Source organism: Lichenostomus cassidix, chromosome 8 (genome assembly GCF_008360975.1).
Source record: "Lichenostomus cassidix isolate B80296 chromosome 8, HeHo_3.0, whole genome shotgun sequence".
Classification (NCBI taxonomy): Eukaryota; Metazoa; Chordata; class Aves; order Passeriformes; family Meliphagidae; genus Lichenostomus; species Lichenostomus cassidix.
In genome coordinates, this window is record NC_139489.1 from 10,545,816 (window position 1) to 10,572,959 (window position 27,144).

The 27,144-nt window shown below is 56.6% G+C and overlaps 2 protein-coding genes and 1 long non-coding RNA gene across 9 annotated transcripts in view; 2 read left to right on the forward strand and 1 right to left on the reverse strand.

The window, feature by feature from the left end:
- The first annotated feature begins 5,198 nt into the window (after nucleotides 1-5,198).
- LOC146433832 (uncharacterized) lies at nucleotides 5,199-9,856 on the forward strand. Of its 2 annotated transcripts, XR_014853614.1 has the most exons (4): nucleotides 5,199-5,277; nucleotides 5,853-5,990; nucleotides 9,088-9,205; nucleotides 9,646-9,856. It is a non-coding gene; the product is annotated as an uncharacterized LOC146433832 (long non-coding RNA). The 2 variants fall into 2 exon arrangements; XR_014853613.1 differs by lacking the exons at nucleotides 5,199-5,277; nucleotides 5,853-5,990 and adding an exon at nucleotides 7,780-7,880.
- A 9,245-nt stretch (nucleotides 9,857-19,101) lies between these two features.
- On the forward strand, nucleotides 19,102-22,016 carry HYI (hydroxypyruvate isomerase (putative)). The gene is made up of 8 exons (XM_085067827.1): nucleotides 19,102-19,326; nucleotides 19,403-19,514; nucleotides 20,548-20,662; nucleotides 20,809-20,887; nucleotides 21,067-21,116; nucleotides 21,286-21,355; nucleotides 21,554-21,688; nucleotides 21,886-22,016. Exons 1-8 carry the CDS (start codon nucleotides 19,131-19,133, stop codon nucleotides 21,972-21,974), a joined length of 846 nt encoding a protein of 281 aa, XP_084923953.1. The 5' UTR covers nucleotides 19,102-19,130; the 3' UTR covers nucleotides 21,975-22,016.
- A 586-nt stretch (nucleotides 22,017-22,602) lies between these two features.
- Nucleotides 22,603-27,144, reverse strand: part of SZT2 (SZT2 subunit of KICSTOR complex) — a 54,344-nt gene continuing 49,802 nt past the window's right edge. For all 6 annotated transcript variants that reach the window (XM_085067823.1, XM_085067824.1, XM_085067825.1 and 3 more), the window contains 5 exons: nucleotides 26,788-26,910; nucleotides 26,067-26,568; nucleotides 25,638-25,754; nucleotides 25,466-25,534; nucleotides 22,603-23,313 (listed from right to left, as the gene is read on the reverse strand). In XM_085067823.1, coding sequence (XP_084923949.1) covers nucleotides 23,170-23,313; nucleotides 25,466-25,534; nucleotides 25,638-25,754; nucleotides 26,067-26,568; nucleotides 26,788-26,910 — 955 coding nt within the window. In that variant the 3' untranslated portion in view covers nucleotides 22,603-23,169. The remainder of the gene's footprint in view (nucleotides 23,314-25,465; nucleotides 25,535-25,637; nucleotides 25,755-26,066; nucleotides 26,569-26,787; nucleotides 26,911-27,144) is intronic.

The following is a 27,144-nucleotide window of genomic DNA, read 5'->3' on the forward strand; positions in this document are numbered from 1 at the left end:
AGGTGGGATGGGGCAGCCATGTGCCAAAGCCCTGCTGAACTTCTGTCTGCACGGGGTGGGAGGGTGGGCTGGACACCCTCCAGAGCATACCCCAGCTCTGCTGCTGTGTATGCACCTCTCTGGACAGCATGTGGGGGTGTGTGTGACTCAGTCACCCATCATGTTCGTGCTTGTGTGGCTTTGCCTGTCAGGGTGTAAATCCCCCTTTGCTCCTTGCATCTATGAACAACACATGTGAGAAAGTCCCATGAAGGAGCCAAGGGTTGTGGCATCCCTGAATGTGTCCCCCTCACATCTGTGCCATGGGCAGCAGAGGTGTGCCCTGAGCCTGAGGGCCTGTGGCTCTGCCCCAGGGGTGGCCATGGGCAGCAGCTCTGGGTGCCAAAACTCTCCCACGCTGGACACTTCCTGGGCAGAGGGTGATTCCAGGGGACACAGCAGCACTGCTGGCAGCATGGCATTGCCAACCTGTCTGCTCTCTAAACTGAACCTCGACCATCTCCCCAGGAACTTCCCAGCCCTGGGAGCAGCCCAGGAGTTGGGAGAAGCTGGATGCTGCTGCTGCTGCTGCCTGTGCCTGGGGCAGCCCCAAGCACCAGCATGGCTGGGCAGGCAAGGCAGGGAGAGCTGCAGCTCAGCACTGCTGTGACCTGCCTGCCCACACTGCACCTCCCACAGCCCACAGCCTCAAACCCTCCTGGAGCTCCCACATCGTGTCTCTGAGTGCTGCTCCTTCTCCCCAGACACCCCACGGATATATTAAGTGACACAGGGCTGTGGCAGGGCCTGCAAGCCCCTGCAGCTGCCCTGTGCTGGGATGACAACTGCCCGTTTATTCCTCCTCTGTTTTCTCTCTCTTGGTGAGCCTTTGATCCATGGCAATACTTTGCCTCTCGCTCCACGACAACTTAATTTCTATAGTAACCTCCTGTGCTGGATCTTGTCAAAAGGCCTTTTGAAAATCTGAATAAACTGTCGAGTGGTTTTTCCTCTACTCACTCTTTACTGAAGTATTAGAAGAACTCTAATACAAGAAATGAAGCTGGATAGTCCTGGTTCAAGCCAAACACATCACAATCATCCAGCCAATCAGGTTTTGATAATTGTCTCTTCCAATTTGCCAAACACAGAGGATTTTTCCTTGCAATGCTGCCATGGCACCAGCAAGGACACTCCTGCCATGGTGGTTCCTGGGGACAACCTGGGGACAACCTGGGGACATGAGAGTCCCAAGCCTGCCCTGGGCCAGCAGTGAGGGGGATTGCCACAAACCACTTCAGCTTGTTACAAAATTTTAATTAATCTATGAAAATTTCCTATCTGCAAATAATTCAGATTTTATGAAATTCCAATAAAACCATTTATCACAGCTGGCAATTTGATGCTGGCAGCGGAGCTCTTGGACGCTTGGGGAGTAATTGATAGCCTAATTTAATTTTAAATTAGGGTTTGTGTTATTAATTTCAGCCTTCTGAAAACACCTCTTTGTTTGGACTAAACCCCACTTCTCCTGTGACACTGCAGGCAGCAGGCACACATCCAGGGCTGCCCTTGGGAGCAGGCCTGGCTGTTCCTGCTGCCCTGCCTGTAACGGGGCCAGGGACAGCCAGCATCCAGTGCAGACTGTGACACCAGGAGCAGGGCTGGCTGGTGACACTGCTGTGCATCCCTTGGGAGCAGGGGTGGCTCCCGAGGTGGGAGGGCTGGGAAGGAGCAGAGAAGCTGAGAGCAGCGTGAACCCACAGTGGGGGCTGAGCACGACCTGCATGCCCCAGCTCACCACTCCTGCAGTTAAACACTCAGATCGAATGATCTACACTTACGCATCCATCACCTTTCAGGGACGTGGGATCCTTCTCCCCCTGCTGAGTAACATCCCTGCGTGTTGCTAAACAGCTATTACACCCTGTTGCGGGGTGACCGAGTTTTGGAGGTGGGAGAAGGAAAATGATCCCTGTACTTACGTGGTCTCAATTCCATAACACGCTCAAAAGCTTGAAAAAGATACTGAGTAATGAATATGTAATGTCAGCCGAAATGTGACAGTCTCACCATTCCTCCACTACAGTTCCCACCAGTAATCCCAGTGACAACAGGAGCAGCAAGGGACAGACCCCACCACAGGAGGATGTCATGGGAAGTCTGTGGGCACCCCAGAGCTGCACTGGGGCTGTCTATCCAGGCCAGGGCTTCCACCACACAGCCCCAAGCTGGGAAGGTGACATGCCAGGGGGCCTGGGAAGGGCTGGGGACAGCAGGGACAGCAAGACAAGGCGAGATGAGAGGTGAGAGCACGTTTGATGTGATTCATTAGTTAATGGGCACACCGGGCCTTGAAAGTGCAAAGCATTAAAGAGGTACAAAGGATTTCATGTTTTAAATTATTTATCCCTTTTTTTTCCTCTCTTTCTAACTAGATGCTGTGAGAGGCAGCCCATGCGTGGCCAACTGGGAGCAGTGTGGCCATGCCCGAGCCTAGTGGGAGAGAAACTAAAGCAGGACTGGGCTTCATCTGCTGCTGCCAGCCCTGGGATTAGCAGTGGGAGCCAGACCCATGGGGCAAGGGCCATGTGTGGGACAGCGTAGCCAGCATATACTCACCTCTGATCCGGAATCACTGGGGACCATGTGGGGCCACTGCCACCAAGGGGCAGCTCCGGGGACCTTGGGTATCACAACAGAATTCCCATAAACAACCCCTGTCCTGCCCATCTCTGCCCCCTGAGCACAGAGTGCAGCTGCTTAACCCTTTCTTGGGGACCATCAGGACACTGAGCCAGAGGCATAATTGAGCAGGGGAGCGATTATCGCGTTAAAAATCTGGACACAACCCTGTAACAAGATTTGCAATTTGTACCAGGCAGGCAGGCAGGCTGCAGGGTACTTTCCCTATTAGGGGCCACATGCTGTTAGCAATCACATTACTGGGGCTGGGATTTAGCATCAGGAAATCAAAGTGGTCCCTGCAGACCCCAGCCTCTTGCCAAGTGAGCAGGGCAGCCAAGGGGCAGGGAGGGGCTGCTCATCCCTGCAGCTTCCTGCTCACAGCTGGACACAGCTATGCTGGGGTCCTCCTTGCTCCTGCCAGCACTGAGAGCCACAGGGTCCTCCCTCTTGGTCACCTGGTGGCTGGGCCTCCTTGGATGTCAGAACACAGTTTGCTCTGCTCCCAGCTGTGCTGCAGCCCCAGCAGAGTCCCAGCCCTTGCCGGTGCACTGCTCTTATTCACTGTTTTATTCTTCGGATCTATTGGTTAAACAGATTTTAATCCACGCAGTCTGCAGCTATTGATACCATGCCGTGCTAATTTGTTAGCTGGCTGTCAAGTAAATGAAGTGAAATGCCAAATATTAAATGAAATGTATTGTGTGAAACGGGCCAGTGCTGAGTTCCCCATTTCCCATGTGGCATTCTGCTCCCACACAGGGCTCAGGGAGATTTATAGGTCTCGTGGGCCTGGGCTCTGAGCAGTGGCTGCTCTTGGGGTGTACATTGGCATGTGGGATACCTGCAGGGCTCCCCTGGCCCCACGGCTTTGGAGGGACCAGGAGCTGTCCTAATCTGCACAAGAGCTGGGACATGTAGCTGTCTACAGCTACAGCCAGTCACTGCTGTCTCACCCCACTGCCTGGGGAGGATTGCACTGCTGCATCCCAGCACCCATGACAACCCCCAGCTCACTGGGTGCCCTCTCTGCCCCTCAGTGTGTGGCCTGAGGGGTCCTGCCAGCCCCCCAGGGATGGTGGAGGATGCTCTGTGCTGGGCCAGCTGTGTGAGTGCAAGGGGGCACCTGCTCCCTGAGTGCCGCGCCTGGGAGATAATTTATCTGGTGAGTTATGACTTTGTTTTCCCCTGTGTAAATATCTGGGAAGTACAGCTAATGTTCTGTGCACAGCTGAGGCAATTTCAACCCTCAGCTCAGCTCTGCACCCCCAGCTCCCTCACGGAGATCAGTGCAGCCATGCCCCTGCCATGTGCAATGGGAGAAACTCCCATCAAACCACCACAGTGAAACACGGCCAGCGCTGCCCACAGCCTCAGCAACCCCACTCTGGGCCCTTGGGACTGGATGTGCTCTTGGGGAAGCCCCACATGGGTCAGCTGGGCTGAGATTACCCTTCCAGCTGTGCCCTGAATGGTCTTGCTGTTCCAGGGGTCGCAGATGTGCAGAGGTGATTTTTCAGCCATGCCCAGGGATGCCTCTCCAGCTGTGCAGGGGTGGGAGGGTGCTCCAGCTGAGCAGGGCTGGCTTTTCTAGCTGCAGCAAGGAGAGCTCCAGCTGCCCCCAAAAATGTTGGGGAAGAGCCCCATAGCCCCACACAGAGCAGGAAAAGCCCAGAGCAGTGTCCTGCAGACAGGAGTAGGGCTGATGCTCTGATGCCAGGGGGAGATGCTCCAGTCCCAAGGGCTGCTCGTTTCACTGAGGAGGGCAGGTGCCTGGGCCATGGAGCCTGGGAGCAGCTGTGTCTCCCAGGCCCCAACCCCTCGACGACAGGCAGCCCCTGAATCAGCTTCATTAAGAACCATTGATCTGTTTCCTGCTTAATATATTTTTCATTTCCAAATGTTTTTTCCAGGCTCCACAGCGTTTGCAGCTTGTACCAATTAAGGCAGCAGCACAGAATGAGTGCTGCAGCCCATTAATTAAACTTACAGGGGGAGATTAAGTGCCCACTCCATTCTCCCTGGCAGGTCTCTCGGAGCAACAGGCGTGCTGGGGACGAGAGCAAAGCTGAATGCTCACGTGCTGCTCACCTGCCCTCTGTCCCTCCCTACCTGTCATGTTCCCAGCTGGCTGTGAAGCCCTGTGGCTTCTGTCCTCACTGCAGAGCAAGGGGACCTGGGCCAGGGGGTCCCTGGCTCCCACATGCCTGCACTGAGCCAGCTGTGGGCACAGCTCTGCCCCACACTCACAGAGGTGGTCAGGGACCAGCTGTGGGTTTGCTCAGGTGGATCTCAGGCTCGTGGCAGCCCTTTGCACCCTGCCATGGGCAGAAGGTGTCCGTGCTGTGCTGTTCCCTGCTGGAGGAGCACACTGACAGGCAAACCAAGCTCCAGGCGCCAGCCCCAACGCCGAGGAGCAGCAAACCGTGCTTGTGCTGTCATATACTGTTGCCATGGAAATGATCACACTGTCACATGCTGACATCCTCCCACCCAGGGCAGCTGGGCAGCCCCTCTGGCACTCACTTTGGTGCTGGTGATGCCAGTGGGCAGGTAACCCACAGCCTGCAGCACGAGGGAATGCGGCAAGAGCTGCAGGTGCAGCAGGGGCAGGTCTGTGGGTGCAGGTAGATCACCCCACTGCAGAGGGATCTTGTTGATGAGTCCTCCAGACATTAATTTAGACAAAAGAGGGGGAAATGGAGCCATGCCTAAAACCTGGAGCTTGGCTCAAACCCCATGTTGGAGGCAGAGCCGTTTTCCCTTGGAGCTGGATGGCAAAGGAAAAGGGATGGGGCTAAAAGCAAAGACCAAGAGGGGAGATGCAAAACTCAGTGAAACAATGGAGGGTTCGTCAGGGGTCATGTCAAAGAGCCCGGGGGACCCACTGTGTGTCACCCATCAGCCCTGTAACAACAGACCTTCTGCCTCTCAGGACAGGAGCAGAGCCTGGCAGGCACAGCCAGCACCACCAGCAGAGCACCATGGATTTCTCTTCAGCATTTCACTTATTGCTGTGTGACATTTTTATTAAAAACTTGTTTTATGAGGAATTAAGAGGACACAGTAGATGGATTAAAAACCTGCTCATGGACAGATTCCCTACCTGGTCTTGTTAATGGGGAAACATCAGAGAAAGGCTGTGCCAAGGAGAAGCCCTGGGGATTGAAATTATTTACCATTTGCAGCAACAGGTAATGTGAGGTTGCAAAAACTTCCCTGGTGTGAGAAGACTTGAGAAATGACAGTGAGGAAGAAGATGGTTTGCTGCAGCATCACAGCCTGAGGTGCCAGGGGCAGCACAGCAGAGCAAGCTGCAACAAGAGGTAACATGGTGTTTAGGTATGGGTTTAAGGAGAAATGGGGAATCCTCCTTCCTGAAACACATTTTAACCCAGCTCTGCAGGCAGGGCCCATTAACCTTTGAGTTTTCTATTTGTTTGGGTTTTTTGCCCTCCTGCAAGCAGCTGGTTCTGTGGCAAACCAGCCCCCATCCCTGATCTGGGACACCCACTCTGGCCATGGGCTCTCTGCTCTCCTGACACCACTGTGAACACAGGGCAAGGGCAGGATGCACAGGCCTGCTGGGGGTTAGTGGGGCTGAGGAAACCTGCAGCAGGTGGTGGGCTTGGAGCAGGTGACAAGGAATAAACCCAGCCTGGTTGGGGCTGAGTGCCTTCTGCCCATGGACTGCAGGGAACTGCATTGTGTGAAGCAGGGGGAAGGCAGGATGCTGCCTGCAGGCCCCCGTGGGCTCAGCCCCCTGTCCAGCTTGGGGCACCCATCAGTTGTCCCCAGCATAGAGGCTGGAAATGCCACACGAGGCTGTGGGGTGTGGTTGGGGTGTGCCAGGGCAGGAGCAGCATCCCCTGCCAACACTGACACCAGCACTGGCACGGTGGCACCCACAGCATCACTCGGTGTTTCCCTGCCTCATTGCTTTCGATTTAGCAGTTGCTAGAGAAACTAAAAGTTGCAGTTTGGGGAGCATCTGCATTTTAATTAGTAATTACCAACAGTGCTGCTCCAGCCCAGCTGTTGCCTGCAAGGTCCCTGCTGCCACTCGGGGCTGCCCTGCTGGGGTAGCCAGGGATGCCCTCAGCCTGCCTGCCCTGCCCTCCTCCCTGTGCCAGCAGGCGAGCAGAGGGTTTGGCACTGATGGTCCCCAGCCACGGAGGGTGACCTGCTGAGCAGGGCTCTGTGCAAACACATGGGGGTCCCAGTGCCCCAGCTGCAGCCCTGAGGGAGGACAGCATTGCCGTGGCATCTGCGGCCACAGCTGTCTTGGTTTGTGCTGCAGCAGCTCCCTCTGCTAATGCCTGCACTTGTCCCTGTTCCTCCACCTGATTAATTCCTCATGTGCCTCCGCAAATGCTGCCGTGATGCCCAAGACCAGGGAGATCTGCATATCCCCTCTGTCTGAGAAGAGCAGCTTGCCCAGGAGAGAGCCCAGGGGAATGTCCCCAGGCACCACAATCACCTTCCTTGCTCTCCTCCGGGGTGATGCCTGCCATCCCCGTGCCAACCCTCCACCCCATGCCAGGTGCCCTCCTGCAATTCCTGGCCCGTGGCCCCAGGACCTGCGGGGTGGGTGCACAGACCGAGGGCGGGATCCCCCTGAAGAGCTCTGCTCCTGGTTGCTTCCATCCCCTCCCCGCCTCACTGGGCCAGTGGTTCATTTTAACAAGGCTTTTAGGCTTAAGTGCTGCTTGACATGACTGGGAGAAATTGATATTTTGAGAATGAGCTTGCGAGGGGCCATGAATAATTCACGCTGGGGCGGTTCCGTTCCCATAAACAGGCTGCTAAAAAAGCCAAACCCAGCGCTTAACAGGGAAACCAATTCCCATCCTCCAAAGCCCCAAACCCCAGCTCAGCCTGTGCTGAATCTTTCATCTCCAGAAAGGGGTTCCTACATGGCAATGGCAGGGAGGGAAGCTGCCCCTTGTGCCCTTTCTGGAGCATCCCACGGTGGTACCTGCTCCTCATGCCAGGATGAGCAGTACAGGGAACTCTGCTCACTGGTGGCAGTGGCACTGAGGTCACAAGAGCCAGTGGTCAGCAGCATGTCAACAGCCCCGTGGGCCTGATTTGACCCCTTAATTTCATTAGGTCCCTGGTTTAGGGCTACCTGTGGGGCTGAGGGCACTGAGCCCCCACTGCAATGAGGACAAGTGGGTGAAGCCTGTCACACCACGGGTGGCTCCAGGAACAGGGTATGGACACCTCTAACTCCCAGGGCAAGCAGCAGGGCTCACGACCTGGGGACACAGGGCACAGGCACAGGACAAGGAGCTGAGGAGGGGAACTGGGCTCAAGCCTTCTGCAAGCATCTGACTGTCCACCTCAGGGTGTCCCCATGGAGACCTCCAGGAGCTGGAGGGCATAGGCTCTCTCTCTTTGAGCACACTGTGAGGATGAGCATGCAGGAGGGCACAGCACTGCCAGGCTGGAGCACAGCATTGGCATAGGAATGATGGGTTTGCACTGGCCATGGAAGGATTTGGCCCGGCAATTAGAAGCAGGGTCCTCACTACCAGGGCAGCCAGGCACAGTGTGACCCCAAGGTGGGACAGTCCAGAATGTGAGCTTAAGCTGGGCTGGAGAGAGAGCCAAGGGAGGAAGAAAGGGAGGGAGGAATGGATAGATGTAAGGATGGATGGACAGCAGCAAGATCGCAGCAGCCAGGCATGGAGCCATTCCCAGTTCCACATGCCCTTCCTTCTGGGTGTGCCCACCCCATGCCATCAAGGCTCTGGCATCCAGCTGCAAGACCTTTGTACTCTGTACCATGGCTGGGGGACCTCTGTGCCACCCAGGAGCATCACCCATCTGTCTCAGTGCTGCTGTAGGCACGCTGGGACCCACTTCCCCACCCAGAGGGGACAGGACAAGATTACTTGCTGTTCCCTTCCCTTGCATGGATCCATTGGGAAGTGGTCCCACTCCTAGCATGGAGCTGGTAGCCCTGGTGTGCCAGAGCCACTGCGTGGTGACAGCAGTGTCTGTTTGCTGCCACTGAGGATCCCTCTGTGTCTGGCTGCTCATTACTGGACACCTTCCAAGTGACAGGGCTGGATGACACTAATCTGGCTGGTTTCACAGCAAGAGCCCGTGTTGGCAAAGGGCTCAGTGGCTGCCCCACAGTAGTTCCACCAGGGAACTGGAGGCTGCCCAGGTTTTCACAGGGATTCTGGAGCACCCCGGGGAGGAGGGATCCAGGGAGGTGAACATGGGGCCAGAGCCAAGCTGTCATGACAATGACCAGGAGCACTGAGGGCTACCTGGAATGCGCTCCGGAAGACAGTTTCCCCTGCTCTGCAGACTGCAGGAAAGGTAGACACCATGCAGCCCAGCTGTCTCCCATCCCCAGGCTACACACCAGCTGTACAGGATTCCTTGGCAGTGCTGCCGTTCTCACAGGTGCTGGTCCTGTCTCCTGCCCAGCTGAGACCCGCAGCGACCAGGATGCTTGAGGGGAGCAATGGTGCACGATAGAGGAACTGCAGCAGCACCAGGGCCTGGGAATGCTCAGCAAGAGGTGAGTGGGACAGCGTGGGCATCTGGCCCCTCCACAGGCAGCCGCGGCTGTGGCTGCACCAGAGCTTTGCGGTCTCTCCACCATCCCATCTGGGCTGGCAGGAGCTTGGCAGGGACTCAGCCTCCCTCGGGCTGGATGTGTGGTGAGGAGGCAGCAATGAGCCGCGCCCTGGGCACAAGGACCCCCGAAGGCAAGGCGAGCTGAGCCGGGAGCGCAGGGGGTGGCACGGCATGCTGTCCCCAAGGAGCGCGGTGGGAACCTCCCGCCGGCGCCTCGGCAAGGAGCCGTGCGGCGATTAGCGAGGAAGAGCCCTGCAGCCCTGCCGCTGCGCGGGGAGAATTAGCAGTAATAAGTCATGATCATCCCCTGATGACGAGCACTTAATGTGTGCCGGTTCTGCTATCAAAGTGCCTCTTAAACCCCAATCGCCCTGTCGATAGCGATGGCAGCGGCTGATGGATCCCCAGTCGCCCGGCCGCCCGGCCAGGTCGCTCCCGGCATGCCACAGGCAGGAGCATCGATTTCCCACAACTGCAAAGAGGCAAATATTTGAAAAGTGATAAATAAGGGGAGCTGCCGTCTCTGCTGCGCACGTCAGCGCCCGGGATTAAGGCAACGAGGTGAGACTGCCCAATTAAATCCCAATGAAAATGGCCGCAAATTCAATTTTTCCTTTCGCCCATATCCATCCCAAGAGCCGGGAGGGGCGAGGGGGGGGCTGATAACACGGGGTTCATCGATTGGCACTGCTGGGAAGAAATCTCTCTGAATTCAATTAGTTGGGAAAACACAAGGGGCATCGCGGGGAGCAGCGATGTGCCTTCGTCATACCCCAGGGGATAGAGCACCAAGCACCTGCTGCGAGTAACTAGAGGGACACTGGACACAGAGGTGACAGCGCCCATGGGTGCCCACACTTGGTTTCAAACCCCTGGGGGTCACCCCAGGTCTGGCACCCCAGCAGCATCTGCAGGGCACGGTGGCAGCTGTGCGGAGGAATCAAACATCCTGCTCCCTCCCCAGCACTGACGGCGACTGACAGGGAACAGCTTGTGTGAAGCAAACTGTGCCCCTGAGCTGTGCCTGGCCAGTGCTGACCTGCACGGAGCAGAGCTGGCTCTGGCAGGGACAAGGCTGTGGGGGCTCAGCACATTCCAGTAGGGTGGGGAGCTGGGATGCCAGGGCTGGGGGCTGCAGCTGATCCCCAGCCCCTTCTTCCAGAGCTCCAGCGCAGAGGGATGACCCTGCCGGGATGAACAGCCATTATGTCTCATCGCCTTGGAAACCAAGAGGCAGCTCTGAGGAGCCTCTCAATCTCTTTCTCCTTCTCTTTCTAGCTGAGCCCTACGGGAAGGGGCTGGAGGGATTTGGGGCTGGGGACAAGCCCAGGCTGTGCTGCTGGGTGCAGGCATGGGGGCTGCCTGTCCCTGCCAGCCACTGGGCACCCTGCTATCTGCTACCTGCTGCCTTGCTCAGTTTCTCCTCTGTGTGTGTGAGAGATCCTCCAGTAAGGCATATGATGCTCAAATTAGCCTGAGTAATAGGGGAGTCTCGTTTTGTCCCCATATCGGAGGCACAGGGGGGGAAATGTGTATTCCAACCAGTCCATGCTACTGTGGAAAAGAGACTTGGGGTGGTGGGTGAAGAAAAGACTCCCCAGCCCCAGAGCCATCAGCCTCGCTGGGCTGTGGAGATGGGATTGCTGGTGCTGTTGGGGGCAGGAACTAGGGTCCTTGCAGGGGTGACAACGTTCTTACAGCCCCATTCCTCTGCCACCTTCCCTGGGGTGGCAGCCTGGACTCCCCCTGCACCAGTGGGGACAGCAGCCCAAAGGCTGCAGGAGAGGCTGGGGGTAACAGAATGAGAGCTGTTGGGACAGAGAATCTCCCCAGACTGCCAGCACACCCCTCCTCTTGGCACAACAAAGCCCCTGCACCGCCTGTGGCCAGCAGCCTTCATCCTGGGCGAGAAGGGACTACTCTTCTGCTCTCCGCAAGTCCGGGGTCGTTGTGACGGCTGGGATGGGGCGCTTCCCGGACAGGGATGGCAGCACGGAGCTGAGAGGTGCTGAGGCAGATGTCGGCTGCTCTGCCTCGGGAAAGGTGCTCTTGCCAGCTCCAAGCACATCTGGGAGCGGCTCGGGGCTGATCCGGCGCAGGCTGGGACAGGCTGAACGCTGGTGCGGCCGGAGAGCAGTGCCCTGCTCCGGCCTTTTCCTGCTTGACACCCGAGTGCTGTGGGGAGCAGGAGCACAGCCTGCTGGCTGCCGGCTGCACGGCCCGGCCCCGACTGCTGCCTGCCTTCCGGAGGGAGCTCGACCCACGCAGGGCATCCCTAAGGTCCCAAACAGAACATCCCCATGGTCCCAAACAGACCATCCCCATGGCCCCAGGCAGGGAATCTCCACGGCCTGCCTGCTGCATCCCTGCCAGAGCACCTTCGATGTCTGATGTGCTGAGTGCCCCCTCCATGCCCAGAGCGTCACAGGCAGTGGGACATGCCAAACCCCCAACTAAATGGTGAGTGAAGGGCTGGAGGGCCCAGCTGGCTCAGAGGACAGGATGCCCTTGTAGCAAGGGTGACAGTGGCTCCATCCTGAGACTGCAGCAGGACCAGTGACATGCAGCTAACAGCAGTGGCACTGTGTGTGGGCATGGGGCCGGCATCGCCTCAGCTAGCAGGCAGTAGGGTCAGGGCAGGTCTCTGATTCCTGCTGCCATTTGCCTCCAGCCCTGTAGCACTACCGTGCCTGGTAGCCTTCCTCCTCCTCTTCCCTCTCCTCCCTGCAGCCCAGTGAGTCTGAAGGGGAGTGGAAGTGGAGGGAAAGTGTTGTTGGGGACAGGCTCACCTGGCAGAGAGGTTAGCAGTCACAATGCAGTGTGGAGCCTTCCCTGGAGCACTGAGTGTGCGTAGGAGGAGCCCATGCAGGATCCATGACACAGGCAGGTGGTGGCTGATGTGTGTCCCTGCTGCCTGTCCCCTCACACAGACTTCTGCTGAGCCCACAGGAGCAGGTAGAGCCCCTCCAGCTGGGTTTCCTCCTCCTGCCTGAAACATCCGGGAGCAATTCTGCACCCCAAAGCTCCTGGGCTCTGGTCTGAGACTTGATATTCTGCCCACTCCCCTACACACATTGGCAATTAGAGCATAATTGTAATATTTGCATATTCATAACAGCTGAAATTAATCGCATTTGCATAATGGTAATGAAAGGGACTTCATTAATTACCTCTTTTTTCTGGGGATTTTGCATATAAGTGGATTAGGCAGGTTGAGCTGTGGTGGGTGCAACGGTGGATGGAAGTCAAGTCACTGTGAAGTGGGGATGGAGCTGGAAGGAGTGATGGCATCACTGCCACCCTGCCTGCCCCAATTCTCTGTGCCCCACTGCCGGGCTCAGCTGTGCTGGGGCGACTTGGGCAGTGGCTTCCTACCTGTGCCCAGACCTGGTGGCTTCCTCTTGTCCTGCTGACCCCATATTTGCCTCAGGCACCCTGCTACAAATGAGAGGTGGTGGGTGGGAACAGGCATGGGCACCACGGGCTGTGGAGACACAGAATCTCTCCTGCGATCACTGCAGGGATGGCATCCTGCTCCATGTGCTCAGCTGGGGTGACTGCTGCCACCAGCCCCTGTGCCTGGGGTCCCCTGTGTGTGGGGAGAGCTGGACGGCTGCTCACAATAGTCAGGAGATCCTCTCCTGCCCCAGAGTGATGCCCAGGGAGAGCTGGGCAGTGGGGCCAGCCGGTGTGAGCAGATGGCTCCCACTGCATCACCTGTCCCTGCAGGGCCCTTCCCAAGGAATATACCAGCTTGGAGCCCCCCAGCACCACCCCAGCCTGCCCTGCACTCGGCCAGCACGGCTCCCTCCGGCCAGGGATGGAGGGGTGGGCAGAGGAGCAGGGGCGGGGAGCAGGGTTTTCCTGGCACAGCCACGCCAGGGCCAGGCAGGAGCGATAACCCCGCCCAGGCAGCTCTGGCGACCGCCCACAGTGGCCCCTGGGCGGCTGTCCATCCGTGAAGAATGACCACCTTCCTCTGCTTCCCAGCCCACCTGCGTGTGCATGGCCAGTTCAGCCCTGTGCGTGCTGGTGCCAACAGCGGCTGAAACAATAAACAAGATAAACACGCACCAGCTTTGGGGAAACTGGCTCCCAATTGATGCTGGGAAGAGACAGGTTTCGGTTCGGCCCCGGCCATGTGCTGTGTGTGGACAGCCCTGCTCTGCTCCGGGAGGACGGTCCAGCCGCAGGGCACCTCTGCTCAGCTCCGGATGGGGAGAGGCTTTCCCGGGAGACGGAGCTCGTTGACTCCTTATTGATGGCTCTTTCCCTCCTGCACGTCTGGGGAAGAGACCTGCGGAATAAATCAGTGCAAGAGACAGATTATGGCAGCTAAAGACTCCAAATGAGATGATAATTGCCGTGGTAATGACAACGAAGACCTGATGCTGCCGATAAGGAAACATCTCTTCTGCTCTTGCCTGGTGCCCGGACAGGGGTTTGGCACAGGCGCATGGCTGAGGCTGTCCCCAAGGATACCAGGGCCAGGCAGCGCTGCCCTCCCTGTGCCCAGGGCAGGGGCTGGGTGCCCGCGGTGGGAGCAGTCGGTGGTGGTCCCCACAGAGGAGGGGATGGGTTGCTGGGGCAGGCGAGGGGCCCGAGGTGGGCAGCCCTGGAGGGGCTGTTTGTCTGCTTCTCCCGCCGGCTGCGTGTCAGCTCTAATTAGGCAAACTTCTGTATTCATTGCGAGCCCAGCCAGCGGAGAATTCCACAATTGAATTTTAATGCCCTAAAAACACATTACAATCAGCCTGATTAATTAAGAGATGGCTTAACATGGTGACCGGGCTGCAGCGGGCTGTACAGGGGAGGGGGGCCACAAGGACCAGCTCCTGCACCCCACGGTGGGGGGCACGGGGCTGAGTGTGCTGGGGCCGGCACTGCTGAGGCTGGTCACTGAGCCCCCTGGGGCTGCGGGAGCGAGTCAGAGCCAAGGGCTGGCTGTGCCCTGGAGATCCCTGTGCCTCCAGGCAGGGGAGTGCTGAACTCAAACCCTCATTAGCCTCAGCTCAGCCAGGCAGGCAGCAGTGGGAGCATTCCCTTCCCTCCCTGGGTCCTGCTTTCTCCTATCAGGCTGGCTGCTGGGGCCCTGCTGAGTGCCTATTCCATGTCCCCACTATGTCCCCACTCTGGGCATGGGGTTGACAGTGCACCATGCCACTGCCATGAGCTGGACACTTCTGTGTCCCCTCTTGCTTTTGTTTGTGAGTGAACTGTTGGCAAGCTGGCAGGCTCCTATTAATAACTAATAACTAATAACTAATAACTAATACATACTATTAATAACTTATGATGAGCTGGGAGGTTCCGATTAATTTGTATCTGCAGTGATTCCCTGGGGTGCCAGTAATGCTGGCTAATGGGCTGCTGCTTCCCTCAAGGCAGCTCTGCCCCTGCTCCCAAGCCACTGCTTGATGTCACCATGCTGTGCCCAGCCCAGCCCAGGCTGTGTCCCATTTGTCACTGCTTGAGGTGGCATCACCAGCCCACCTGGACACTGTGGGGTGAAGCACCCCCACGGGAACCCTTTCCCTGCATCCCACGATGGGTGCTGGGTGGTGGGAGTGATGTCTGCAGAACCTTGCTGGGTTGAATTCCACAGGGTGCCTCTGGTCAGGGAGACAGTTTGGCAAAAGCCCGTCCTCCTGCAGTGTAATGAGTGGAAAAGGGAGGAATCCATAATCGTGATGTAAAGGAGAAGGTGCAACCAGCAGGACATCCATCAGAGGGAAAGTGATAAAGGGAGCCTCTTGACAGGAGGGACCAGCAGCGGAGGGAGGGATGGTGGCAGCATCGTGAGGCCAAAAGAAATTTTGGCACAGCGATAAATCCTGGAGTGGCTGGAGCCGCTTGAGCACTAATGATGAGGCGAAAACACCAGCCACGTTTAACAAATATTTCTGCTCTGTATTTGGAGAGAAGCAGGACGACATGCTTGAATTGTACAAGAGTGATGAAACCATCTATTAATTACTGCCGGGAATGTTAAACAACATCTGCCAGCTCAGCGGGCCCAGGCACCGCCCGCCCTGGCCTCCTCCAAGAGCTGGAGGAGAATTTGGCCTCCTCATTAATTTCCTGTGAAATCTTGGAATAGCAAGAAAATCCTGGCCAGCTGATGGACAGCCCACCCGTGCTGGGAGCTGCAGGGATGCAGGGGTGCTCAGTCCTTAACTTGGCTCTGCTGGGATTTATATCATGTTTGCACCCAGTTCAATCCTTCTTGATGAAGAATAGCTGTAAGTTGGCACAAGCTGGGCTTTTGTTTCCCATGATTTGGTATATAGATTTTCTTATATCCACGTGTTTTTAGAGGCTGTAAGAAAGCAAGGCCTGAGCTGGACAATGTGCTCATTAAGGCATCCTGCAGGAACCTTTGTCACAGCTTTGGGAGGGACTGCCATCTTTCCCTGCATCTCCCATGTTCTGTGCAGTGCCTGGAACCAGAAAAATGGAGGGGACAGAAGGACAGAGGGGATAGGGGACAGGGGGATGGAGGAGATAAGATATGGAGGGGATGGAGGGATGAATGGGAAGGAGCAGAGGAGGAAGAACAGAAGAAGAAGAAGGCAAAGATGAAGAAGAGGAAGAAGAGGAGGAGAAAGGGGGTCTAGAAGGGGAGGACCTCACAGGACCAGGGCAAGTCCCAGCAGTGGCACAGTCCTGCTGCACCCCATCATTAGCAGCCAAGGTGGCATCTTCATTTTAGGAGGTGGAAACTGAGCAGCAAAGGTGGCTGAAGGGCACAGCAGACTTTGATGGCAGCAAAACAGGTGGCTCAGCAGCAGAAAGACACTAATTAATAAATTAACTCTGCACAGTTTGCACTGACCAGGGTAAGCAGAGGAGGACTTGACAGAGTGACAATCCCACCACAGAGTCTCCCACGGGCACTTGGGGCCGCCACCTCCTTTCAGTGCCAGGTCCTTGAGTCAAACCTCTACTGGTGCCCATGGCCATGAAAACTCCAAGGTCCAAGAAATTTGGGAGGGCTTCTGGGTAAGGAGGAGAGCTGGGGACACACATGCAGCCAGCCAGGTCACATCACTCATCAAAGCCTGCCCCAACACCGGGGAGCTGGGAGGGACACCCCATCAGGGGCTGGGGCTGATTTGGCTCAGGGCACAGCCATCGTGGGGATACACTGGTTTTGGGGACATGTGTGGGGAGCCAGGGCTGGATTGGTGCTGGATTCTGTGGAGAGGCTTTTCATCTCTTGGCCCCTCTGCACCCTGAGGGGATAGTTTTAAGGAAGACTGTCTTCGGTGAAAAAATCATGAGGTTTAATACAAGCAAAGCTCCTGCAGCTGCCACTGCAAGATGCTGGGTCACATGTGGATTATTTTCCCCAGCCTTTTTCTACAAATAAAGAGGCTAGAATTTACTCACTATAAAAGCCAAAATCCAAACATGGCTGCAAAATATTGGGGTGCTTTAGAGGAGAGAAGAGCTTGGGGGAAGGGATGCCTGGGATGCCCCTCCCAGCCTGAGCTCTGGATTCCCTTGCACAGCCACAGGGTGCAGGGGGAATGGGACAGATCTGGGGCTGCCCTGGAGGGACAAGGGTAACAAATGTCAGTGGGATGGTGCCATCCAGCCCCAGCCCAGCCCACAGCACCTCATCCCTCATGGCCCCTGGGATGCCAGCTGAGCCACCTAGGAGCCTGGGACGAGCAGTTAAAATAGAGAAATGTCAATTTAAATTAAAACATCTTTCATAAAGGAGAAAGATAAAACCTTCCCTGCAGCACAATGAGATGAGAGATTTATGGGGTGCTGGGAGGATTGGTGTTCCCACTTCAGTGGGCTCAGGGTGGGGGGCTGGCTTGGCTGCTGCTGTTGCACCATGGGGCACCCCAAGGCACTGCCACCTTCCCATCCAAACCATCATAGAGGCCAGAGCAGGGTCTGCGACGAAATGTCAGCTCAACAATAAAATGTGCAGGAGCTACATTTTCTTCAGGCTAATAAAACTCCTGGGCAGCAGCAGAGATGCTTGGTATGGAGCCACCTTCCCTCTCCAGTGCCTCACTCGGCCCCCTCATCTTCCCTGGGGACATGGGGGCCCATCTGACCCCACGCCCACTGTGCCAGCTCCCCACACAGAGGCTGCCGAGCACAGGCCAGCTCCAATGTGGGACACAGCTCCAGAGCCATGTGTGCCACGGCAGCGAGTAAATCCTCTGCGTCCTGTCAAGGTAAAGTGACAAAGCACCGGCCTGCAATGCAGGAACTGCAGTTATAACACAAGAAAATCAATGCGATATATTACCAGAGACATAAAGACGCTATTAATGCTTCAGCGCAGAGCCCACAGCATCACCTGCCATCACAGGGCAGGTTTACATGAGAGCTCTGTGCATTCCCATCCAGCTGCCAGGATCACCCACATGCCGGGGCTCTGTTCTGTGTTTTTTCACTGACACCCCCACCCAGCAAAGCTTTCCTGCTCCCACACGCTGACTCCTGGGCTTTGACCTTGACAGGTGCCCAGGCTCCAGCTGGAGATGCAGCCAGGACTGCCGGGGCCAGGGTGATGCATGGCCTCAGTGAATGCCTTTCTGAGGTGCAAGGACCCAGTGAGGCTGCAGCCCCAGGTCAGGCAGGTGCCACCCACCTCTCCTTCTGGGGCTTCCAGTGGCTGTACAGCTCTGCCATCCACCCACCTGTACTCAGACACTTCCTGGGAAAGGATGAAGAGGATGAGAACCCCGATGCACCACAGAGTGAGGCTGCAGGACATGTCTAAGGTGCAGTGCTCCCCTGGCATGGCAGCTGCAGGCAGGGAGCAGTCTGTGTCCTGGGGACATGTGTGCTGGGGACACGCGTGCTGAGGACATGCATGCCACTGCCTGCAATTGACAGTTTGGATTATTACTGAGAAGTTGAGTCAAGCCTCTTCCAATTGATTAATCAATAGCTTTAATTGAGTTGGGACTTCATAGTGGGTAGCTTCACCATTGTTATCCCCTTGGCCGGCAGTGCCAAGCTGTTGCTGGGGCTGTTGCTGGGGCTGGCCTCTGCCCGGGCTGGGCTCCCAAAGCACTGCGAATTCCTGGGGTTTGAGTTGCCTGGGTCTGCAGGGGGCTACTGCAGCAGTCATAGAGGAGTCAGACCATGGAGGGCTCTCCCGGCACGGAATAGGATCCCCCAGGAACAAGCTGAGCATAAGGGTCTGCAAAATGTCCACGGCTCATGGTGGCCATTCTGCCAGCCACGGAACAGCCCCTGGGCATGGGCAGGACAGAATATACACCCCACTCGTGCAGCCTGCGAGTGCGCCTGGGGACACAGAGCTCAGGGGATGGGGACTGGCAGCTACGGGCACGGCCGGGGTCAGCCTCCTGCTCGGCCGAGCCACAGCTCTGCAGAAGTGGAGAGATGAACATTTTATGGTAAAATATGCAGAGCATGGGACGAAAGGAGAGAGCGTTTCTCGCATAATGAGACGCTGTCAGAGACAAGCTCCCCAGGAAACCAATTAAGAGGGCACTTTGCGTGTGTCAGGCCAGCACCTGGCAAAAGCCCCTTTTCCCCGAGCGGGTTCCAGCCGCGCGGTGCCATGTGCCCGCAGCACGGCCCGTCCCGCAGACCTCTGGAGCCGGGAACCCCACGCGTGTCACAGGGAGCGCGGAGCCGCCTCTGCCCGCCGGGGCGCGGCGTGGGGCCGCTCACCCACGGCCGTGGGCATGTCCTGGAGCCCTCAGCCCGCCGCACGCCCGCAGGGCTGAGCCCAGCACCGCCCCAGCCGCCCTAGGCTCCCGCAGCCCCGCGGGCGGGCCGGGACTGCCCCCGCGGGCCGCCGTGCCCGGAGTGGCGTTGGGAGCACCGCCCCGGCCCGCCCCCGGCCCGCCCCGCCCGCCATGGCGCTGCGCTTCTCCGCCAACCTCTCCTGGCTCTTCCCGGAGCTCCCGGCGCTGCCGGCGCGGCTGGAAGCGGCGGCGGCCGCCGGGTTCGGAGCGGTGGAGGCGGCTTGGCCGGCGGGATGCCCTGCCCAGGAGCTGCGGGCCGCGGCGGAGCGGGCGGGAGTGCGGATCGCGCTCCTCAACACTCCCCCCGGTACGGCCGCGTCCCGCTGGCCCCGCGGTGTGTGGGGTAGCGAGGACGCTCCGCCGACGCCGCCGCTCTCTCCTAGGGGACCAGGAGGCGGGCGAGATGGGGCTGGCGGCCGTGCCCGGGCGGCAGGCAGCCTTCCGGCAGGCCCTGGAGGCGGCCGTGCAGTACGCCCGGGCTGTGGGCTGCCCCAGGTAGGTGCGAGAAGGGACCCCCGCTCCGGCCGTGCCCTCGCTGCTGTGGTTCCGTAGGGGCTTCCTCTGCTGCCCTCCTGCTCCAGCGCTGCGCCCGAGCGGAGCTCGCCCTTTGCCCCGCCGTGCCTCCCGCCGCCGGGTCACGGAGCCTCTCCCGGGCAGCATCTGCTGCTGGGCTGCGTGGGGCGGGAGCCTGCTCGGGGCAGACCGTGCTGGGAGCGGACCCGGAGCTGCCAGGCACGAGTCTGACCCTGCCCTTCGCAGTGGAGGCTCTTGTTCCCACCTCCGCACAACAGTCCCCACGATAATCCTCCCTTTTTCCTCCCCACTTGCACCAGTCGTTTCCCCCAGGACACCACAACAGTTGCTTTATTGAGGCCACGCTGACTCCAGCACAGCAGAGACACCATAAAAGATGCAATTAGCCTGGCACAGCTCCCTTCAGAAAACCAACAGGGCCCTTTTATTCCATTTACTTTGCACCATTCTTTCCCGTTGAAACTCAGTCCAAAGCCCTGTGGAGGGCATGGGCCAGGCAGGCCAGAGTCTGCTCAGCACCATTTGCACACTGGTACAGGCAGATTGAAAAGGTTTTTGTTTCCACTGTCCACCTTTTCCGAATGGTGGCTGAAGATCCCCTTGAGCTCGGGGCACTGTCCCCTCCCTGCTCACAGCCAGCAAGCAGTGGCACCATGCACAGGGCAGACTCTGGCAGAGGCAGCAGGTCAGCTGCCCGCTGTGCTGGGTTGAGGCGGCCCTAGGAGCGAGACTCCGAGAAAGCTCCAGCCTCAGGGTGAAAGAGCTGAAGGCAGTTGGCAAGAGAAGGGAGAAGCAAGGTGTACAATTTGTCAGGTTAAGGTTCAAAGTCATTCCACTGTGTATTGAGGGGGGATGGTGCATTTGCTGTTGTCCCTGCTTCCTCTTACCCTCTCCTATGTCTGCTTCCCCAGCCTGGCCCCCTTTTCCAGCAGCAGAGGAAGGTCTAGCCAGCTGCTTGGAGTTGCTGCCTGTGATTGTTTCTCTGTGCCTGTAGGATTCATGTGATGGCTGGGCGGGTTCCCCTGGGCACAGACCGCGCTGCAGTGGAAGGTGAGATGGAAACCACCTTCATTGAGAATCTCAGATACACTGCTGACCTCCTGGCACAGGTAACTGGGGAATGGGTCCTGCTTTGCGGGTGTAACTCTCAGGATACCCAGGATGGGGAATACCCCACCAGCCTGGCAGGAGGAAGTTATGCTTCCTGCCGCAGAGGGGACAGGATGCTCCGCAGGGTGACATTACTGTGTTACAGGAAGACATGATTGGACTGTTGGAGCCTATTAACAACCGCATCACTGACCCTCGCTACTATCTGAACACCCCACAGCAAGGTAAGCCAGACATTGAGAGTCTCTTTCAGAGAAGAAAGAGCTCCAAAGTCTGAAAGCCAGGAGGTTGCCTCACCTGCAGGGAGCTGGTGGGGGAGAACAGTTGATGAAGGGGGGTCTCAGAGCTCCTCTGCAAAGCTTCCACCTTGGGGGCAATGGTTTCTCATTTCTTGCCCCCTCAGCTGCTGCCATCCTGGAGAAAGTGGGACGGCCCAACCTGAAGCTGCAGCTGGTGAGTCTCTATTGAAGCTGGCCCTGGGGGAAACTTGCACAGGTCCACAGGGGAATTCTGGCAGCCATGGGCTTGTAATCCCCTCCTGGGGACAGGGACCATAGCACAGCTGTCCTTAACTGCTCACAGCTGAACAGCTGCACCCTCCCTTTTCCTCTCTCACCCTCAGGACTTCTTTCACTGCCAGATCATGGATGGCAATTTGTCACGAAACCTGGAGAAGTACTTCCCACTCATCGGTAACACCCTGCACTCATACCAACTCCACTGTGGCCACTGGGCAGGAGGGGCATTGAGAAGAGGCCCTCCTACTCCAGGCTCTGCTGTGGCTGGCTGGGGGTGTGGGGCTGCTCTTGGGGCTGCTCACCTTGTCTCATAGCCAAAGAAGGCTGCAGGCAGGGCTGCCTTGGACACAGCCTCTCCCATTCCCTCCCTAGGTCACATCCAGATTGCACAGGTACCAGGGCGGCACGAGCCCGATAGCCCTGGGGAGTTGAACTTCCCCTACATCTTCGAGCTCCTGGAGTCCCTTGGCTACACTGGCTATGTGGGGTGCGAGTATGCTCCGAAAGGTGAGTGGGCCTGCAGGTCTGAGCCTCACAGGCAGGTCCAAGCACAGGCCAGCTGGCTGGGTGCTGTGCAAAGACAGGCAGGTCCTGGCGGGGGGCAGGTAGTGGGTCAGCCTCTACCTGGGGATGAGAGCTCTGTCCTGAACAGAAGTTGCTCCAGCTTCTTCAGCTGCAGCAGAAGACCTTGTTTGTCACTGCAGGAGACACCCTGGAAGGTCTGGGCTGGCTGCGATCCTACTGGGAGAGCCGAGGGCTGCAGCACGGTGGGACCAGCAACACAGCCAAGTAAAACTAGAAAACCATGAGAATAAAAGACAAAGCAATGGCTTAACAGAGGAGCACGTGTCTTCTCTAGGACTAGGGGAGGGTGGTGGGTGGGATGATTCCTAGAGTGAGGTTAGGAGCAGCTATGTCATATTTCCCTTCCCCAGGCTCTGCTGGGCCAGCCCAAGCCACTGGACCCTCATCTACACAAGTACCACCTGCAACGTTATATTTACAGATGGCTCAGGCACCACTGTAGGTGACTTCAGGTACAGAGAACTTTCACTTCCAGGCTGCAGGGGTGACCAGAGAGAGGCTTCCAGTCCAATAAGGGGAGCATTCCAGCTGGTGCCTGAAGTTGTGGAGAGAATGCTCTGGGCTTCCAAATTCAAGTTCCTGAAGTTCTCAGGGCTGTTGCCAGTGCCCAGAACTAACTGCAGCAGGGCTGCAAGTGAAGCAAGCAGTCCCCTCCCAGGCTGCCTGAACCAAGGTAACAGGCTGGGGGCTGCCTGCCCATGGACTCTAAAGACTGACTGCTCTGCTGCTCCTGCTCTGGAGCAAGTGTAAAATTCCAGAGGAAACCCAGCCAGCCCCATAGCCAGGGTTGCTCTGCATCCTCTACAGGCAGCTTTCCACAGCCTACAGCAACTGAGCATGGATCTGGTTCCGTTTATTTCACAGATATACCAATGGCTCAAATGTACACCTCCAGTGATCCAGTTCACCCTTCTTGTCCCATTCATGCTCTCCCATGGAAAGCAAAAGGCCAGAAGCAGTTGTCCTCACCGCCAGGAGCCCTGCAGTCAGGAGCCTTTCCTCCTAAAGCCAGAGCAGTGCTGCCTTGGGCAGAAGATGGTGCTGTGTGTACTCCTTAGTCCTTTCCCAGCAGGCAGAACTCACCTATGAATGCCAAAGCCATGTCCCTGAGAGTTGCTCTGCTTCAGCCAGGCCACAGCAGCCAAGTTCCTGTCCTTGCTGTTTGGTTCAAGGCCATTCAGTATCAAACCCCCTGAAAACAGCACACGAGGGCCACACCAGCCAGCCAGTGATGAGGTGCACATCCCCAGGCTCCTCAGGTCAGTAGCCATGTGTGCTACTGGCAGTGGTGCCTGCAGTGCTCACGCACAGGTTCCCCAGAGACCTGTTCTTCCCCATGGTCACCAAGGGCGCGGCCGTGCCGAGGTCAGAATACACGTTCCTCCAGGATGTGGGTGCCACTGCTAGAGCAGGCCTGTCCACAGGTTGAAGCAGGCGGTGTTGATAACTGACTCCAGGTGATGGTATGTGGACACAAGCTGTGGCAGAGGACTCTCACTGTTCTGGGGCTGCACTGGGAATGGCTCCCGGAAAACCACGGTGAGGCTCTGCCAAGAGGGAGGAGAGGGTCAGGGGACAGAATTCAGACCAGCACCGTGCCATCACTAGCACAGGGACAAAAGTGTGGACACTTTTTTGGCAGTGTTAGGCAAATACTGGAAGTCCCAAAATGCCAATGGCACTAAGCTAGTGCCTTCTCCTGTCACAGAGCATGTTTGAGCCTCCTCCCCATTTTTCTGGTGAAAATTTGATGGAAGGACTTGCCTACTCTGTCCCAGCTTTCATGCATCTGCAGTTACACTAATTCTAGCAGCCACAGGAGAGGAGGGGATCCTACTGCCTCCACAGTAATAGGAGCTTCCAGGAAAATTAGAGGGAAATTTCTTCTTCTAAAGCAAAGAGTAGGAGTGCAACAAATGGGGAAGGGGAGGAGATTAAATGTAATAACTGCAATCCTAAAAATAAATGCTGCCTGTTCCACTCTGATTAGTGACTGTACTGACAAGGCAGGGCAAAGACAGAGGGGAGTAGGGAGCAGACAGAGGTTGCAGGAACTGAAGCAGAACAAAAATGTGAATGACTCAGTGCACTCAGATCAGCATCATGGAGGCAAGACACAGGGACGGGATGTTCTCCAGAGTTGAAATGCAGCACATCCAGTAGCCACGATGAAGTGGTAAAGCCATGAGAAGAACTGTGTAACTACAAACAGCAAATGCACCATCTTCATTTAAGAGGGGAAAGGACGTGATTTGTGAGCCCAACTCCAGCAGCGTGAAAGGCTTCAGAGCAGGCTGGGAGAGAAAGAATGAGGAGGGAAATGCAGCTCAGTGTTACCAAAGTGATGTGCTAACGCTAAAGTTCTCTTTGATAAGGTAATATTTCTAGACAAAGGAATCATGGTACATCTTATCTGAGATTCAGGGAGGATTTGATGTGGTGCCACATGGGAAATTTAGGTAAGCTGAAAAGATAGGAATTAAGTAAAAAAATTATAAGATGAGAACATGGCAGTGTTGAAAGGGGAAACAGCAGGCTGGAGAGAGGTTACAGACAGAGTTCCTTCAGGACAGGCTTTGGGACTCACATTGCCTAGTACATTAACAAGTATGGTACAAAAATAAGGAATATGCTGATAAAATTTGAGGCAATAATACAAAAGAGGATTGGGATAATGAAAAAAAAAAAAAGGCTGAGTTTTGAGAGGCCACAAAAATGGCATGAATGCTAAGCACAAAATACAATGTTATGAAAACAAAGGATTTCTGTTATGAAATGGGAGTCACTGGGATAGGGGATGGAGGGTCTGGGTATATGATATCAATGACCACAAGGTGACACTATGACCATCAGGTGGCAGGAGGCACTGAGCAGCCTTCCAGCAAGCACCACCTCTTCTGTCTCCCATACCTGCTTTTCAGATGGAGCATGATTTATTTTATACAACATCAGTTACTCTGCAGTCTCTGCAGAAGCCTTATTGTGGACTGAAGCCTCTTGTAGATCCTCTGCTCTCATGTGGAACTACATTTCCTGTGACCCATCCTGTACCCTGCCTGGGAGCACAGCTGAACAAAGTATTTTTGCCCTCAAGTTCAGTGAAGGCAAAGGCCTTTGCAGATTTCCTGGGACCTGAAAGTGCAGGTCCCATCCCTTTCTGCCCAGGTAGAAGCAGCCCACAGCATTGGTGACCCCTCCCTGCCAAACCCAGTGTGATCTGACTTTGGACTGAATATGGAAGGACTGCTTAGCCTGGATAGAGAGACAGCTGAGAGAATGATCCAAAAGCAATCCTGCAAAGGAAAAGAGGATCAAGTGCTCACTGTTTTCTAATACAAGAACAAAGGGACATCACATGGAAAGAACAGTAGGAGCTTCAAAAATAAGCCAAGGAAGTTCTTCACTTAGACTGCAACTGCCTCATGGAGCTGCAAGTCAGGGGAAACCATGGATGCCAAAAATTAACCAAAGGAAATAAAGCCATGGAAGGCTATTAAATAAATGCAAAGGCCACTTCTAGCTCAGGATAGGCCTAAGCTAATGATTTTCAGATGTTGGGACAGGATTTAGGAGAAGCGTTGTAAGCTTCTTGACCTGCTCCTATTCTCATGCACACCTGCCCTTGGCCATTGCTGTATCAATCCAGACAGATTCCTGGCCTGAGCCAGCATGGCTGTTGTCCTATTCCCAAGGACTCACCGTTTTTCCTGAATGAGAATCGAGAAACACAAGAACGAAGCAATCCGTGAACTTCTGGTTGAGCACAACCTGTCAGGAGAGTCACAGAGCGCGTTAGAAAGGAGCCAGTACAGAGGCCAGGACAGGGACACAGGGACAGAAACTGCAGGGTGGGCAGTGGGCTGTGTCTTACCAGGTATTGGGTGCCGGTTTCAGCATTGTGGAAATGCCGACAGCTCTGGGGAAAGCGGCTCAACAGCACCTTGATGAGGCTCTGGTACCAGGAGACTGTCATGGTGAGGAAACATTCCTGCAGGCATGGAAAAGGCCTGATTTTCAGCCTCCCTCTAGCCATGGCACCATCAGCCATAATGCTACAGCAGCCTTCAGACCCCAAATCAGATGTAACCCTCAGAGCCCACTGAGGATGCTGACCGAGGGCTGTTCACTCCCTATAGACAAGTCCATGCAGGCCCTGCCAGCTAGGAGCTATGCTCCTGCCTCTACCTTCCCACCAAGCAGGAAGAGATGTGCATTTCAGGCCCCTTCACCTGGCACCCCACTCCATCCCCAGAGCAGAACAGCAGCTGCTGTGCACCATGTCCCCATCCCTGCTGCTCACCAGCTGGGGGTCGACATCTGCAATGGATTTCCCGTGCACGGCGTCGAGCAGCTCCTCCAGCTCCACCAGCGAGAGCTTGCCCAGCTTCAGCTTGTCGGAAGCCAGAGGCTCCAGAAGGAAGAGGCGCTTCCACAGGTTGTCCCTGCGGCAGTGGCACTTGGCCAGCTGCACCATGCTGCTGAGCTGCTTCTGGGCTGAGGCCACCTCGGAGGCCAGCAAGGGGAAGAGCGGCGAGGTGTAGAAGAGCCCTGGCCCCAGTTTGACCTGCGCGCCCCCCGCGTAGAACTTGCTGCTGTCCTCCACGTCCTGCCACAGCTCCCGCTCTGCCGCTGGCTGCCGGCCCAGGCTCGGCTCTGGCTCTGCTGCCTCCCAGGCTGCCCGCCCTACCACAGGCTCCAGCACTTCCCGCTGCAGGCGCGGCAGCTTCTTGAAGCGTCGCATGTCAGCCGTGAGCCGTGGAAAGAGCTCCCGCTGGCTTGTCATGATGACGTAGAAACGCAAACTGGGGGCAAGGAGACACTTGTGACCTGGGGAAGGGCTGCTCCCCTCTCATCTGCACTGCAAATGAGCCCCACCAGAAAGGGTGCTTCTCTGCCCAGATCCTCACGATCCTCCCCAGACACCAATAACTCAGCCTGTGCTACTCCAGACAGAACCAGTCCCTCCCAGAGCCCTCCTCCCCAGCCAGGAAGCTCTGCTGTCACTGGCCCCCAGTGCTCACCGGAGCATGCGTCTCTCTGCCTCACTCTGCTCCTCAAACGGTGCTGCACTGTGACAAACCAGGAGGGACACATCGAAGTCATCATGATGACGCAGACCTTCAGAGTCCTTGTAGGAGCCCGAGCTGGAAGAAAAAAGCACATCAGTATGAAGGAAATCCCACTTTGTTCTCCCAGGGCTCCTGATCACAACATAACCATTGGACATGGGGAATTCTGCACAGCAGGACTCCTCAGAAGTGCCACGGGAAATGTCAAAAGCATCTATACACATGCACACCACCCCTGCCAGCCATCCCAGAAAAGCTGGCCAGAACTGCTGTCTGGCACTGTGCAGAACAGTCAGCTTTTCTGGCACC